This window comes from Electrophorus electricus, chromosome 23 (assembly GCF_013358815.1).
Source record: "Electrophorus electricus isolate fEleEle1 chromosome 23, fEleEle1.pri, whole genome shotgun sequence".
NCBI lineage: Eukaryota > Metazoa > Chordata > Actinopteri > Gymnotiformes > Gymnotidae > Electrophorus > Electrophorus electricus.
The window spans coordinates 977,177-994,354 of NC_049557.1; the positions used below are offsets into that span (position 1 = coordinate 977,177).

Sequence of the window (17,178 nt, forward strand, 5' to 3'; positions counted from 1 at the left end):
GTTACCTGTGCTGCTGTCAGTGTTTTACCATTCGCTATTCGTTATCCTTTTTTTATACACAGAGGCTACAGCAGCCTGTGCATCTCAATGCCCTCATTGATAAATGTGTCCCAGAAATATGTTAATTCACATTACTACTTTAAATTGACAATTGTGTGCATGTGTGTTTTGGTCAGATATCCCAAAAGTTCCAAATAACTCAGAGGTTAAGGTAATTGACTTGTAATTGGAAGGTTGTTGGCTCAAGCCCTACCACTGCCAAGTTGCCACTGTTGGGCCCCTGAGCAAGGCCCTTAACCCTCAATTGCTCAATTTGTATTCACTAATAATTTTAAGTTGCTTTGGATAAAAGTGTCAGCTAAATACTGTAAATGTAGTAATGCCCCCTAGGATAGGCATGTGAGTAACAGACAATGTAACCTATGAAGACAGTCCCTTAGATAGTCAACAAGGGACTGAAGTTATATTGTTAGCTTTCCTAGGTTGAAGGTTACCTCTTATAACTTAATTAGGATTACTCTCCTAATATAGTGTTACTGTACAGTACACTAAGATGCTGAAACACTGATGGCCAGCAATGATGTGCTGACCTTGAGACATGAGGAGGAAGATTGTGCTGACTACAGTGTGGGAGTGTGTGTGTGTGTGTGTGTGTGTGTGTGTGGACAGCCTTAACACTTGTAAACAATTTTCTGTTATTAACCACCACCCTAAGTGTTTCACATATCTATATGATATGTTCAAATTCAGACACAAAAGAGATCTTTAGTGCCCTATATCATCATCAAATTTAATCTTTGAATTGTACTACTTATTGTCTGCCAAAGGGCACTGGGAATATAAAGAATGTCAAAGTACATGTTCAGAGATGCATTTATGCAGGAGTGTGTACACACAGTACCTCTTTGAAGTATAATAACCACATGTAGCTTTGGTAAATATCTGGTTTGGTCAACCATCACCAGCTCCCTAATAGTAGTGCAGAAAAAAAGTACAAGTGCCTCTTTTGTGCCTGTATCCAGCTGCAGAGAGGGGAATGCTAACAAGTCAGCCTGGACACATAGAGGTAATACTGCCACTTAAGAGCAGTTTTTCAGACATTTATTTTTAACTAATTAACTGAGAAGGACAAACACAAAGCAGAAACAAATCATATAAAGAATGAAAACAAATAGCTCAAAAGAAACTATGAAAAGGCATGGTACATGTAAGAAAGAATAAAGGATTTAAACAGATTTTATTTGACAAAATTTCAATATGTGAATACAGTTATAAAGTAAGGGTACTGGATATTACATTGATCTGTGCTGATAATAATGAATGTTCTGATAGTTGCTAAAATATTGATTAAAAATAAAAGCCATTAAAACTCCAAGTGGCAAGCATAGACCTAAAAATCTAGATTTATGGCATTTCTTCTTGTCACAAGACACTTTATTATGCCTGCAGATGGACTATGTATGATCAAAGTAGCAGAGTAATTCCAGAAAGATGATAAGAATTACACTTCTGGACTGATCAGAAATTCAAAGTATATGTAAAGGTTTGGAGAAACATTGGCCATGTTTTCATTCAAGTGATGTCTTATAAAAACTTCTTTAGCACCTAAAAATGTTTGTCAATGTATAAACTATGTAAATCTCTGTATATCTCTGTAAAGTTTTCAGCTAGAATTTTACATCTTATATTTCCATTGTCTATGCTGACAAACATTTTTAAGGGCTAAAGCAATTTTAAAAAATCACTTAAATTGAAAATGTGACCAGTGACACACAAACGAATGGGGATACATGCCTGAGTACTTTCTGTACAAACACACATTCAAAACCAGCAGTGGCCCAGACACATTAAACACACTGCCTCACTCATACTTGTACACAAATGATGTATGCATTTCTAATCACATGGACATATTCAAAACATCACAGGCATCCACCGTAAAGTGTATTTAAAGGCGAGTGCATTTGGAGGTAGATAGAAAAGATTCAAGAGGTAAGAGAAATCTAGCCTCTATTGTGCTTTTCATAGAGCCTTTTATAGAGCCAGATGAATATTCAGTTAGTATTCAGCCTATGTACGGTTATGCTGGTTATATAGCATGTGATGCAAGCTCTTGTGAAAGGGAGTACAAAGAGAGTCTGAGGCCAGAAAGCATCCTTTCGCCTCCAAGAACAGCATATTCCCAATGTCCTTTCTGCTTTACTGGGAGCTACTATGTTCCTGCCTTTGAAGGGGTTTGCCGTTCAGACAAATAGTATGGAGTAAGGCGGGCATTGACAGTTTTCATTAGAAGACTCTCTGATCCAAGATCCGTAGCAGCCTGGTGCTGTTGCGGCTGCCCAGAAGGTTCTAAAGATAGACATTGGAAGAGATTTAAAGACCTTGTGTTCAACCAGCTAAAGAGATTATGTATGCACATATGTCCTCTTGAATGCATGTGACCACACAACTTGCCTGATGGTCTGCAGGCCATCTCCATGGCAGCGGTTGTCAGTTGCCATGGCATCACCCTGACACTCAACACACACCGAGCGCTCTCGGGTGAGCTGAGTGCTCCACATCTTTAGCCTGCAAGCTGCACTCCCCTGCTTCACACGCATGTACACACAGTAACTACAGCAGAGATAAGTAAACACACACACAGTGAGAGACAGGGATGTTGACCAGTAATTCTATAGTCCAGTTAACAACGTAATAATTCTATGGTGTGAACTGGGCCTAGAGACTGAGTAGACCATCGACAATAATCCTTCAGTGGACACCTTTTGAGCTTCTTGACACAATGACAAAGACATGGCAGTGTATCTCAGACCTATAAAAAAAAGAACTGCAGTCCAGCTAGACTAGTGACCACCACCCGCTGTCTCATCTGTTCCATCCTCACCTCTCCTCTCATCTGCCTGATACTTCAGAGCCTTTATCAACCCTATCAAATGTGTCAGTACTGGGAAAGCATGTTTAGGAATTTAGAAAAGTGAACAACTGTATTTCAGTTCAATGGAAAAGTATTTGTATAGCACTTTATACAACAGGTGTTTTCACAAAGCAGGTTTACAGAAATCAGCCATACAGTGAATCTAGATCTAGGCCACTAATGAAAAGCTCCCTGAGAGCTCCCAAGAAATCTTGAGAGGAACCAAAGTTCAGGAGGAGAAGCCAGAAGCTTAGTGGCTACAAAACCTAAAATAATCAAAGACACACAACTGAAAATATTTCTTTGTCTCTCTTTTAACTCTTACTCTCTGTCTCTCCTCCTCAGAGTGCATAAAAAGGTTTTATTTCCATGTGACTGTCAGCTTAGATGTTTACATAGCAGGGCATCTTGCCCATGATATGTTCAATTAATTAATTGTTTTGCTACCTTGAGTAAAAATGTTGTTTCTCTCTCCTTCTCTTTCTCTCTCTTTCTCCTTCTCCCTCTATGTTTCTCTTTCTCAATTTCTCAATCCTCCTTTACCTCACAACTAATCATGGTTGCCATCATCCTGTAAGGAACTACACCTCTCATAAGGGAAATGTTGCTATCCTGGGACTTCCTGTGTGTATGGGTGGGTAGGTGGGTGGTTTGGAAATTCCCGCAGAAATCCATTTCATCTCATGAAAGCTTAACACACTCATGCAGAAACTTAATTCCACTTTACTCTTAATAATCTTTCAACTGAAATACACTTATTCTCTAGGGCTTGGGTCTGACACATAAAAGACACAAATCATTTCAAATTTGCATTAAAGAAAGTTCCTTTAAACAACACTCAGTTAGGTCATCTGTTTATTAACAAGCTCCATTATTGAATAGAATCAAAATTCAGCTAAATGTAACGCAACCACTTCAACCAAATCAAGTGTACCTAGTACACACACACACTCACTCACTCACTCAGTACATACAAATACAAAAATACTCCCTAGAGGGCTAACCCCATTCAAAATGCTTATATTCTGAAACTGTTTTGCTAAATGCCCCCCACACACAAAATACCTATGGCTGGGTAATTGAGGTCAATATGTTGGGCCATAGAAAATCTGTGAAATACTGACAAACCCTCACAGCCTTTTGCTGTGCTCTCAGTGAAAACATATAGAGTTTTCACAGCCACCACTCACAGGAAATATCATTCCCAAGAGTCTGGTCACCGTGGCCTTCAAATGTGCAGTGTGATGGGTGTTTCATATTATTCCAGCTCATTACTGAGATAATAGGCAGTCTGGAGTCGGGCCATGCTATCCTAGGCCAATGTCACTACAAAGCACTATTTTAAAGGAACATGGTGCTCGTTTGAGCTTAGATATCTCAGAAGCCATACGTATAATTGGCTTCTATTTACATACAGTTAATGTATGGTGAAACCCAAATTCTTTAGGGAAATAAACATTTGTTTTATGAATGCTGCTGTTGCCCCACCTCTTTCTCTCCTCCTTTAGAAGCATGTGTGGCCGTCTCCAGGGGTCCTTGAAGTTCCGTTTGAATGAGTCAGGCAGGATTTTGGCCACATCTGAGGAAGACAGAGAGAAAGAGGGAGGTGAGAGAGAGAGAATTAAATGTGTACTTTAAGTGTAGCTAAACAATGAAACAATGTGCAGGAGACCCACAGACAAGATGCACTCTGGGACACGTGCACTTTCAAGTCTTTCACCGCACAGACGTCTTGAACTGTTAAATCTTTGACTATTATCCACACAGCTGTGCATAAATGTTGATAATAAATGGAGACGATCTCTTCAAACATCTGACAGAGAGATTATATTAAACATTTGGGAATTCTCTTTTTATTTAAGCTGGCTGTGCTTTTTGTAAACATTTTTGTACACATTTCTCACCCTTTTTATCTGGATTCATCTCACTCCTGGGAACACACTCAAATAATCATGGTTCTAGTTATAAACCCACATGGTTGATATCTTTCTCCCTTCTATTGTAACTTCATTACTCGTATTATCTTTAATGCAGTCAGCATGTTACCCTTGGCAGCGCTGCAGGTCTCCATGTGTGCTAAGCAGCCACGACGTTGTTTGAGATCAGGACAGGGCACACCTCCATTGCGAGGGTGTGTGGTCACTTGGCGATTGCGCTCCATATTTCCCACTCCACACACAGACGAGCAACGGGACCAAGCACTCCACTGCCCCACTGTACAGTCTACTGCTGCTGAGAGAGACAGAGAGAGCGCAGGGGGGGAGGAGCAGGAAATTAGAGAGTAAAAAAGAGAGAAAGAGAGCGGGAAAGAAGAGAAAGAAAGAGGGAGAGAGCATTATGAGCAAGAGAACACTTGCATAGATGATGTTGGAGATTTGTTAAGTGCACACACGCCCATTACAGGATGTAATTCTGTGTGTGATTGAGATCATTCAAAAGGGACACATTCTCAAAGAACAGAGGTAGAGGGGATAAGTCCAGATCTCAGTAACACAGCTGGTCTGTCATGTGATGTTTTTGAAGTGTGAAGTATCTCCTAGCCCACCAGCAATGAACATGCATGTTGTGCGAGAGTGTGTGTGTGTGTGTGTGTGTGTGTGTGTGTGTGTGTGTGAGAGAGAGAGAGAGAGAGAGAGAGAGAGAGAGAGAGAGAGAGAGAGAGAGAGAGAGAGAGAGAGAGAGAGAGAGAATGTGGAGAGAGAGCTTAAAAGTGTGTTTGAGATTCAAATATTATCTGTATGGATAGTATGGATTTCAGGAGTTCACTTTTGTTTTTTAAGGCATATAGTTCAGAGACTATATTCAGAGTCTGGGAACCCATTGGTCTATAGAATTGTAAGTATTACGTGCTCCAACACACCAGCTCTTGTAGGTAATGTTGATGTGCTTCCCAGCTTGAATTAGGTGTGCTGGGACAGGGAAGTGTGTGTAGAGTACTGCCCCTACTATAGTTGGGACTTACCTCTAGTTGGCTCTATGCCTATGAAAACTCTGCTGTAGTTTTAAAATAATACAAATCCTTTCCATACTGCTGACATGGTGTGTTTTATGTACCATGCAGTAAAATCATACAGCAACCTAATTACATACACACATGCAGAATATGTTCTCATTATATCACTCATATTCATCATGCCCAAACCAATCTGATAGCTTCTGACATTTGTAATTGGTCTTATACACACATACATGCACACTCACACATATATAGCAAAATATATAACAGTTAAACAAGATCAAACTTGCTCTCTGTAAGCACCAGTAAGCCCTACTATATATATATATATATATATATATATATATATATATATATATATATATATATATATATATATATATATATATATATATATATGGTGGGACAACAGGCATACATAAAAGGTACATACTAACCTTGACACTGGCACACCAGCAGTATTGTACTTTATTGAATGTACGCAATATACAGCAGTGCTTGAAGGTTTGTGAACCATTTATTTATTGAGGAAAATGATGCAGCAAGATAACAGCACGATAACAAAGATCCTAAGCACAAGTTCTTCGACCAAAGAATGGATAAATAAGAATAAAGTTAAGGTTTTGGAATGGTCAAGTCAAAGTCCTGATCTTAATCCAATAGAAATGTTGTGAAAGGACAAGAAGCAAACAGTTCATGGGAGCAAATGGAAGGGATGGGCTAAAATTCCTCCAAGCCAATGTGCAGGACTACCAGAAACATTTAATTGCATGTTATTACTGCACAAAGGGGTCACAGCAGATACTGAAAACAGGTTCACATACTATTGCCACTCACAGATATTTAATATTTGATCATTTTCCTCATTGCAAAAATAACACTAATATTTTGTCTGATTTTACTTGGTTCTATTTATGTACTTTTAGAACAAAAATGTGAAGTTTTAGGTCAAATATATGCAGAAATATAAACTTCTAAAGGGTTCACAAACTTTTTTTTTTTTTTTTTTTTTTTTTTTTACTTTTTAGTAAAATGCAGGCAATTAGGGTGTGGGGTTGTCCATCTTTGCTTATGGCCATTTTCTGCCCAGACTGAGTTTGAGATGCAGTCACTGTGCAGTTAATAAACACTTGAACACATGTCATTAAAACTTTCAGTTGCTACGGCATGTGTATAAATTAAATGGTCTTTAACCCTTTTATGGAACACTTCATGAAAAAAAGTAGTACAAGCAGGTATGCTGAACATACCTGTTTATCTAAAACTGTTATATATGTGTATTTAACTGAAAATGTATGCACACAAAAAATATTTTTGTGTGTGTATATTTTCAGTATTATATATACTGAAAATATATATATTTCAGTATATATATATATATATATATATATATATATATATATATATATATATATATATATATATATCTTTCTTCTCATGTACAAAGCAGCCTGCAGATGTTTTCCCATATCAGTGCTTATGGAATATATTCTTTTGGTTGGTTGGCACTGATATGGGAAAATCTCCAGGCTGCTTTGTACATGAAAAGATGCAGAAAGACAGTGGGTCAAATTACACAATGTGTAAAAGGAAGTCTGCATTACGTTTCTTGAAGTGAAACCTAATACTGCAGTTGTGTTTGCCAGAAATGCAAAGGTTCAATCTGACAATACATAAGAGAATTTAGAAGTCTCAGCTTGTACATTATTGCTGTTCTTTTGTTTATCATGCTTGCATCCTCAAATCGGATAGAGACTGACAAAAGGTTCAGGGCTGTAGCCAGCCCAGGTTCCCAGCAAAGAACATGGTGAACATACACATGGCATGCTTTACTGGGTTTGGTTATTAAATGTTTCTGCAGTTGCTGTTTAAAAGTCCATGTACTTGCTTTCTGGTTTTACCCAGAAGCGACTTCTGATCTGAGCTATACATTTAATTATCCTTCTTCACCTTCCACGAGATGCAATATGTCAACACACACACACACACACCTCATCATACATCCACTCTCAAATTCCTCACATTCCATTACATTAGTTTGGCAGGTCTGCCCCAATCCCTTTCCCTGATAACCTCTAAAAGCCTGGGTAAACTAGACCTATTTTGCTCCAGCTTGGTGATTTTATGTTTATTTTAAATAAAATCTTATTATGCATATAAAGCTACAGAAAGGTTATGTTTCAATATTTGACAAAACAGATATTTGAACAGAGCATTTAATACCATTGACAGGGTAGATTACGGCTCAGAACCACACAGAACCCTCACATCCAAACTGTATACTGACACTCACACCCACATGCATTTATGATACAGAGACCTACAACAGACCACCACAAATTAAGGTGAACTGTAGTCAAGGCAAGCAGACCACATGCTCCACGATTAGTGTGTGTTTCTAAGCTCGGCTTACCTCAGCAAAGCTTTATTTCTTTGTTATTGCAGATGAACAAAGCATTTAATAGTAATGACAAGGTAGATTACTGCAGAGAGCCACAGAGAACCCCTCACATCCAGACTGTATACAAACACTCACACCCACACACACATATGATACAGAGACCTGCAACTTTGTTCTTTCAAAAATGAAGCAAACAATTTGTCTCTCCACAGAGAATTTCATAGTGCTCAAGTATTTATATACATTATGTATCATGATTATGATTATGAGTGATAATAAACCTGTATGACAAAAGAAAGCAGTGTGTACATTCAGTTCACATGCACGCACGCACACACACACGTGCACACACACAGAACCAAAACTCTCTCTCACACACACACCTGTATTTGCATGTGCATTAACAGCTGTAGCAGCTCTGGCAGGCCTTAATTAATGTGTAGCCCATAGGGTCTGGTGTGCGGAAGGATGGGAATGAGTGTGGAGAGGTGTGTGTTTTTCAATGACAAAATGACCAGTGTTCTTTTTAAAAAAAATGGAAAAAGAGAAGACTTGAGCAAGATTGATTGCCCCCATCCTGCCAATTGCCCTACCCCTCTCTCCACAAATGAATCACAAACATGCATACGCAACGTGTTTATAGGGCATGCTAAACACAGGGCAGGCTTCACACTGCATTCCACCCAGCTTCAGGACTCTGCAACTGACAACCCTGTTTTGTCGTGAACATATTAGAGGCGGGCTCACAGTAACACCAACATGCTGGAACATAAACTCTCAGGGCTTCACTGTGCCTCCTTCGTTTCTTGCTTAGTGAACAGGTATAATTAACAAGAATCTGTAGCAAAGGTTTTACCAATAGAGGGCTTACATTATTGTATCATCTTCGAGGCAAAATGTGGAGATTCTACTCTATGATGTTTATTTGGATTACCCTAATCTTCATTTTGTAGACATTTAATAACTATGTCATATTAAATGGGAGTGTATTAACACAGTGCTCCTGAGTAGCTTGGTCAGCTGAGGCGCTGCAGGGTCCTGTCATGTTGACCTGAGTTTAAATCCAATCAATAGCCATTGTTTTGGTGGCTCAGCCATCCATAGCCAGGATACCATGATAGCACACTGGACAGGGAAGCTGAGGTGAAAGGAAGTAAGCCAGAGCAGATGGAGCTCATCTACAGTGTAAACCAAGAATAATGAGAAGCCACTAATACTAATAATAACTAATACTGCTGAATTGTTTTTACCCTTCTGCTGCAAAAAAAGCATACAGAGAAATACACATTTATTATGACAACAAACAACAAAGAACCCTCTGTACTCCAGAGGGCTCAAAATGTCCATTTACACAAAGGAAGCTAAGACTAATTGTTGCTCTTAACAACGAACAGCCTTAAGCTTCTGAAGAGTGATATCCTGAGCTTCACTGAGCGATGCTGAGCCTGACGATAGATGAGAACAGTCTAGGCTGGGTATGTTCTGAGCATTAAGAACAGAACCACTGGACAGAAATCTCTCCCTTTTGTTTCTACCTTTTCCTCTTATAGTCTTGTTCTCATTTTTCACTCTGCCTGTTCCTGGGTTTTGTCAGGACAGTCCAAGTGTTATGCTTTGAGCCGTCAGTATGATAACCTCCTCGTGCACTGAAAATCCTACAGTACTTACTCCTCGTCATACAAAGTGCATTCCTTGTGCTGAAAACACACCGCTTCCTTGAACACACGCATACATCCTCTACTATTACTCTCTCCCTCAAATTTTCTCTCTCTGTCTCACACACATGCACAAACATATGGAAAACATCCTGAATGAGACCTTTACTATGATAGTAATCAGTGTAGACAGTTTTACTATCAGCTCAACATGGATAATGTCAGTAAGTGACTCATTACAGTAAGTCAGTTATCAGTCTTGTTCTGTCCCACATTCTGAGATGGTCAACAACTGTACTCAAGGAAAAGAATGACTGCATTAAAAAACAAAACTCAAAGAAAAAATATTATCCATCCAAAAATGCAATAGCCACCATTTCCTATAGCTCAGCAGTGTACACACTGACTAAATACAGGCCATAAAGAGGAACATGACTGAGTCAAAACAAATCAAATAAAATTATACTGTTGTGCTGTATTAATCACCTGTTTACATAAAGCCACAATATTAGAGATTATATACACAACTCTCTTTACATATTCTGTATAGTGTAACTGGCTCATGTGGAGTGAAGATGCTGATCTGCTACAGCGGAGATGTTTCAGTAATGACTGGGAATGTTGTGGTATGTTGGGTAACAGGTTACAGTCTACAGGGAAGAGGAAGACAGTATTACCCACTGACCATGGAACTTCACATGCTTTCAGGAAGCACCCATGTCTTATAGCTTTTGAATGGTACCACATGGATTACTTCTCATTCTATTACAGTGTGTGTGTGTGTGTGTGTGTGTGTGTGTGTGTGTGTGTGTGTGTGTGTGTGTGTGTGTGTGTGTGTGTGTGTGTGTGCGTGCGTGCGTGCGTGCGTGCGTGCGCGGGTGTGCGTGCGTGTGTGTGTGTGAGGTAAAGCGGGGGTGAGCATGACAGAGAATGAAACTGTCATGAGGGTTATTCTGCCTCACTACAGTGCTACACTTCTGAACTGAAAAACAATTGATACACCACTGAAATATTTCATGACCTGTGCCATCATTCTGCTAGAAGAAAGGTACACTTGACTGACAGTTCCATATGGATTCATTTGCTTACATCTGGATAATAAAAAAGATCAAAGACATTTACAGACATTTTTTATCAATCACATCATACACCATTGTATCATTACACCCTGTGCGTGTGTGTGTGTCTGTCTGTCTGTCTATCTTATATGCTACATTGTTGAAGTTCTCCATTATTTCCAAGTATGCATTCAACATCATATTACTACTAAACCCAGATGAAAGCAACTAACAACAAATTATAAATTAGTGAGTGAATAGGTTCACACCACTGGACTGGGTTGAGAGGAAAGGAGCATTATGAAATAAATATGAAATGACAATAAATAAAACAACTAAAGAAGCATTTTAAAATAAAAATAATTAACATAATAAATAACAATACAAAGTTTTCAAATAAAAAAACAGCACTAATTAAAGGAGCAATCAGTCATTTTCTGCACCATAAAGTAGCAAACAATATTTATGAAAGTGATTATTTGTTATTTAAAAAAAAAAAATTCTGTAAAGTGCAGATCAGAAGAAATGAATCAGATTTCTTTGTAGTCCACAAATGAACCAATATTTGCTCCATAGAGCGGGTCCACGCATATCCTAGCGGCCATGTTTGAAAAAGATTTAGTATACTCTCTGATACATCCAGGCCACTAGGTGTCAGTATACTCACTGTTTCATAATGTGAAGAAGAGTGATTGGGAAAAAAATAACATATTTAAAATTTCTTTTCAATTAAAATTTTAAAATAATATTGAATTAAATAAAACAATCGTAATTTGTAATAAATTACATATATACACATTTTTACAATATATTGACTAATTTCTGTGCATTGCTGTAATATTAAAATGATTATTTATTTCATAATTTCATTTTAATTTATTTAAATTGTGGATTCTATATTTTCATTAAGCAGTGTGCAAAAGCATTGGGTGAAGTGAAAAATAATTTGGAGGGTGCGGTTATAAATAAGTATCAGCGAATCATATTACCTGTCTCATACGTTTAACCTACTGCGCTTTGTACAGTGCAGGTCAGGAAGGTCTGTACCTTCTGTCGTTTGACGCAGCTCTGAAAACCCTACAGAGCAACAGGTGTGAATACTGTGAAGTTTGCGTCTTGCTTACTCCACTTTTCATAAACAAGATGAGGTTGGAGATAGTCATTCCTCCAATTAAATAAGCTGAGTTTGAGCTTCAACAAAAAAGGAACTATCTGTTTGGAATGATATCCATCTACTGCCAAACGATACGGTACCAATATTGAGCACAGTATTCTATGACAGAAACTGATAGCATGGCCTGTATGCATAAAGCTGGTTAAACCACTTCATCAGACTGCGCTTTAACATAGTCCCCCAATGAACATTTACAAAGAATATTCTATTAGCGATACGTCATTTATACTTTGGACCGCCTATTTCGTCTCATTAACACTTCCAACCTTACGCAAACCAAAGTGCGAAATTAACAGAAGCGCACCTGGCAAAGTCAAGATCATATCGATATATTGTAGTGCTACAAATATGCTGTGGCGAGGTCTTAAAGACTAACGAGAAAATACGTCGCTGAGTCTCATTGCAAACCCAGTGAAGTAAAAGTTGAAGACAAAAGAGCTTATTCACACAGCTACAAATGTAAAATAAATAAATAAATAAAAGTCCGAACATTGTGATTATTACTGTGCTTTACACAGTACAAGTTGTCTTAATCATAACCATGAATTGATACCATTATTGAGATGCCTTTCTAAAGTTAATAAACAAAAAACGTAATCGTTTGCGCTTTTTGGACTGCGAGCGTGTTGATTTAAATACATTCTTACTTTTCAAATATATATTCAAATGGCTTGTACTTTCTTATTTTGCTAAAGTATTCTGGCTGTAATTTTTATAAAATGCTTTCAAGGTGTGTGATGTATAAAAAAAAAATCCCATTCTCTCCTCTGTTCATGCAACGTCACTCATATCTCTCAGTATTAACAGTTTATGTAGTGCTGTACCGAAATCTGCAGCGTACGAGCGCTGTTTTCTTACTGATGAGAGTCATTTTAAATTCGCTTAAAATCATCTCAAGTCCCAGATACAGTTTTAGGAGATTAAACTTTAAATTCACAAAGCAGATTCAGGCTTATTATTTGTCATTCGGACGTTACCCTTTTTAACTGTGAGAAATTCGAAACATCAAACTCAATAATAATCATCTAAAAAGTAACCTAAATGGTCGTTTGATGAAAAATATCAATTGTCAGGATATTTACCGACAGAATTTATCGATCTAGTAATCATAACATTGATCAGAGTTTCAGCAACTAGATTTACTAGAGAAACTCACCGGATATTTGGCACTCTTGCCGATAGTCCTCACAACAGTCACCGGTTTTCTGACAGTATGCATCACAGTAGCAAACGCTCTTCCTCTTGGTGTATTCGAAACAGTCGTTGTTTCTGCCAGTGCAACAATTAGGCGACTTTCTCTCTTCGCATCCGGCCTCGGCCCCCGGGATACAAACTTTAGAAAAACACACTAAAACACTATAAATAGCTATCCAATATCGTCTAAACACACATCCGTGCGCCCCCATATTTGTAGATCCTCGAGAATAACTTCTGCGTTGTGGTACAGCTACGGTGCACCTGGAGAAAAATAGACTAGTAGCTACGATTTTTAATATTAGTGGATGAAAATAAAGTGTATGTCCAGTACAGCAGAATAACGTGCTATAATTTCATGTGCGAACGCAGCGATAGCTAGAACTTGTCCGCACACCTTGTTCGGGTAATGCGCAGTTGTCTCCGCGGCGCGGCGCCGCCCCCATTGGAGATCTTAGCGGAGGCAACCTCAACTTCTTTCTCGCCAAGGCACATTGCCTCGCTGTTAGTCGGCGAAAATAAACAACTATGGCCTCAGTTAATAAGAATTTAACAGCGGAACTTCAAAATTTAGTAGGTACTAGTGGTGCACATCAATTAGCCTACCTTTCACCAATGTTGTGCTGGTGTAAACTTGAATATAAATGTGACTTAAACGTTCTATAGCCGAAAGGTCTTATAGACCCGGTGCAGATAGTGGAATTTGCGAAATTACGTTTAAAATTACGTTCCTTTTCTCCCTTTCTTTCTCCATCTCCCTCTCTACCTTCAAAGAAAGGCAGCAGAGAGACAGGAGTGTTAGGGATAATAAAATTACTCTCGCCTGAGTACGTATCCAATAACGTACTGTAAAAGCGCATCAGGCGGTAGGTCGTATCGTGGACCGGACTGTAAAACAACGCAAGTATTGTGTCTTTCTGCCATCTTTTTTAAAAGGCCTTGGCTCAGAATTTGTATACTAGCAGCTGGTCCGAGGTGTAACACGTCCTGTGTGAGAAGCCATTCGCTCATTTTCCCAGGGACAACGTTAGAGAACGATGAACGTAAATATGACATTTAAAAAGACTTCATTGCCTGCTGACGCTGTTCTTTTTTGCGTTTGTGAGAGATATTTGGAGATTGGACATGATAAGGATGGGAGCAACAGTATCCAATTCATACATTTTACAATAATAATAATAATTTTAAAAAGGAAACTCTTAGCAAGGAAACTCTCAGTAGTGTGTTTGCGGGGCGGCGCTGAGAAAGAGGTGGGGAGAAATGGAGAAAAGAATAGCAGAGTGGAATCTTTCATAAGGAACAGAGGTAGGGAAAGGTGTGACAGAACACCCTCCTGTTCCGTCTTCTGTTTAATTTCAGACAGGCACGTTATGTCTATAACCGATAGATGGCACTAGTGAATTAGCAAAACTTCATATAGCCTCTCAAACCAAGCGAGTATGTGATGACAACGCCGACAGCACAAAGAAATAATTAGGAAAAGAAACTGTGAGACAAACTGCTGCTTATAAAGCCACGTATGACCCAACTCCAAACCCCATAGCAACATTCCTTAATGCAGGGTCCTGTGAATGTCATCCGTAGCACTATACAGTCCCTGTTTGAAAGAGAGAGATCTAGAGCTTTTCAGGACTGTATCACTTCTGAATACAGGGTCTTGTTAAAGTTTGAACATCTTCGCATGCCAGCCCATGGCACTATACAGTCCCTGTTTGAAACACACATCCACACGTGCACACACACAGGGTGCAATTATGTAATGGCATATGATGGGATTGATTAAAAATGAGTAAAGATGTCTGTAAACATATTTTCCTTTCATCTTTTTTTGTTTTGCCTATAGTACTATACACTCCCTGTTAGAAATGCGCACCACACCACACAGACCGAGAGAGAACGCGCTTTTCAGAACTGTATCACTTCTTGCGTGAAGAATATTTCATCAGGACAGACATGGCGGAAAGACAAAGCCAATTAATTGATCTGCTTATAGATTTATTTCAGTTAGGGAAAATAAAATAATTTAATGTGAATATTCATATTTTGACACTAATAATTTTATCAGAGACAGACCCAAACATATAAGCATATGTTGTAAATGGCACCAGCAATGGGATCAATGGGATTATATAATATGATACTTTTGAAAGGCACAAATACAACTGCACCAACACAAATGAACAGAGACAGATCAACAGAAATGTTCATGCACACACAAAAGCACATGCATGAAAGATCTGTTAAATGGTGAACCGCTATGCTAACTGCCTTAGTGTGTTATGGGAACAGGTCATTAACATATCTAGTATGCATGACCCTGGCATGCCCAATATAAATGGATATTGACTATAATAACTAAGGACCAAGCATGTCAGATTTGGATGCAGCTCCTCCACCATGAACAGGTACCCCCACAATAAAACCCCCTACTCAATCAATGCCCCATTAAGCAGTCTAGTAAAACAAATTCACATCCAAGGATAATACATTTGTAGATATTCCAGGAAAGATTTTCTTTTTACACAGTGACTCAACCAAACCCTTATCTTGCAACTTGGACACTTGAAAGCTCATCTGTGATTTAAGATCATCAATGTGGAGGCACTGCCACCTTTGCGAGAGTACTGAAAGAAGAGCTCAGACAAAGAACTAAATGCACGTAGGACATGCTGTACTTTTGATTACACTATCATGGCTTTTAAACATTTAAATTAAAATCCCTCATAGGCCTGTTAGTTCATGAAGAGAAAGATTGCTCGAAGCTCTAGGGGCATTCAGAAGAATGTTATTCAAAATCCAATATGAATACACGATCATATTGATTTACATGAAATATTTGTAAAACACAGTGTAAATCTTTTGCTTTGACACTCTAACAACATTACTTGAGTAAACAGTACTAATACTTAGTTTATAAGTATTCCTACATGTGTACAGATGTATGTATTGCTTAAAGTCAACAAGGAAAATAAAAAAGGTCATATCAAAAGGTCATATCAAAAGTGAAAACAGTTGTTTCTTTAAAGTATTTGAGTAACAAATGTATTCAACAAATTTTCATGAGGGGAAATCTTGGCGACCATTTAATAGTATCTTCAGATGTGCATTTGAACTGTATTTGATCCTTTATGAGATACTTAATGCTTAAACAGTCTGAACAGGCAAATTGTTGGGTATAACTTTAAAAGCTTAAACATGAAAAGCTTACACCCAGGGAGTCACATCACAATAAGACTCGGATCTTTCATTATAGAATATGTAATTTCACATTCACTGGGGGGGGGGGGGGACTACTACTAATCACTGCATCAGGACAATGCACAGCTATGGTGTTTTCAGTACATTCACTTGTTAATTGTGTTCCACAATTCTGGTGTACTTGTCAGTTGTAGAATATTGCACACAGGGAGGGCTAACATTCATACACATCAAGATAAGGACCAGCGCAAAATGCATAAGGGGGAAAAACAGTAATCACAGGAAACCAATATTCTTTTGCTTTTAAAATCAAGTCTGAGGAATCTATGGTTAAAGGCACAAGTACAACACAAAATACAACATTTTTAAAACTGATTAACAAAGGGGTTTACTAATGTAAACAAAAAAATATAGCCAAAAATATAGTGAGCGATCCCCGGGATCCAAGCACTATCTTGCAAGTAATGTAAGTCTTATTGAAACACAGCATAAAATTATAGCTAATAAATACTTATAGTACTAACAACTAGTAACACCATATCAGATTGAACAAGACTTAGTGGAGGCTTTCAACAAGTTGTTTTGAACATGTATATATAGTTTAGTAGAGAGTGAACTAAGCGTCATT

At 38.3% G+C, this 17,178-nt stretch overlaps 1 protein-coding gene across 2 annotated transcripts; it reads right to left on the minus strand.

Annotated features, from left to right (window-relative positions):
- Positions 1–1,218: 1,218 nt before the first annotated feature.
- si:dkey-178e17.3 (somatomedin-B and thrombospondin type-1 domain-containing protein) lies at positions 1,219–13,766 on the minus strand. Of its 2 annotated transcripts, none has more exons than XM_027022169.2 (5): positions 13,315–13,766; positions 4,961–5,143; positions 4,403–4,493; positions 2,455–2,613; positions 1,219–2,349 (listed from the first exon to the last, which is right to left on the minus strand). In XM_027022169.2, the coding sequence occupies exons 1-5, from the start codon at positions 13,562–13,564 to the stop codon at positions 2,244–2,246; spliced, it is 789 nt and encodes a 262-aa protein (XP_026877970.2). In that variant the 5' UTR covers positions 13,565–13,766; the 3' UTR covers positions 1,219–2,243. The 2 variants fall into 2 exon arrangements, with proteins under 2 accessions (XP_026877970.2, XP_026877969.2); XM_027022168.2 differs by having other exon boundaries at positions 4,961–5,146.
- Between the last annotated feature and the right edge of the window lie 3,412 nt (positions 13,767–17,178).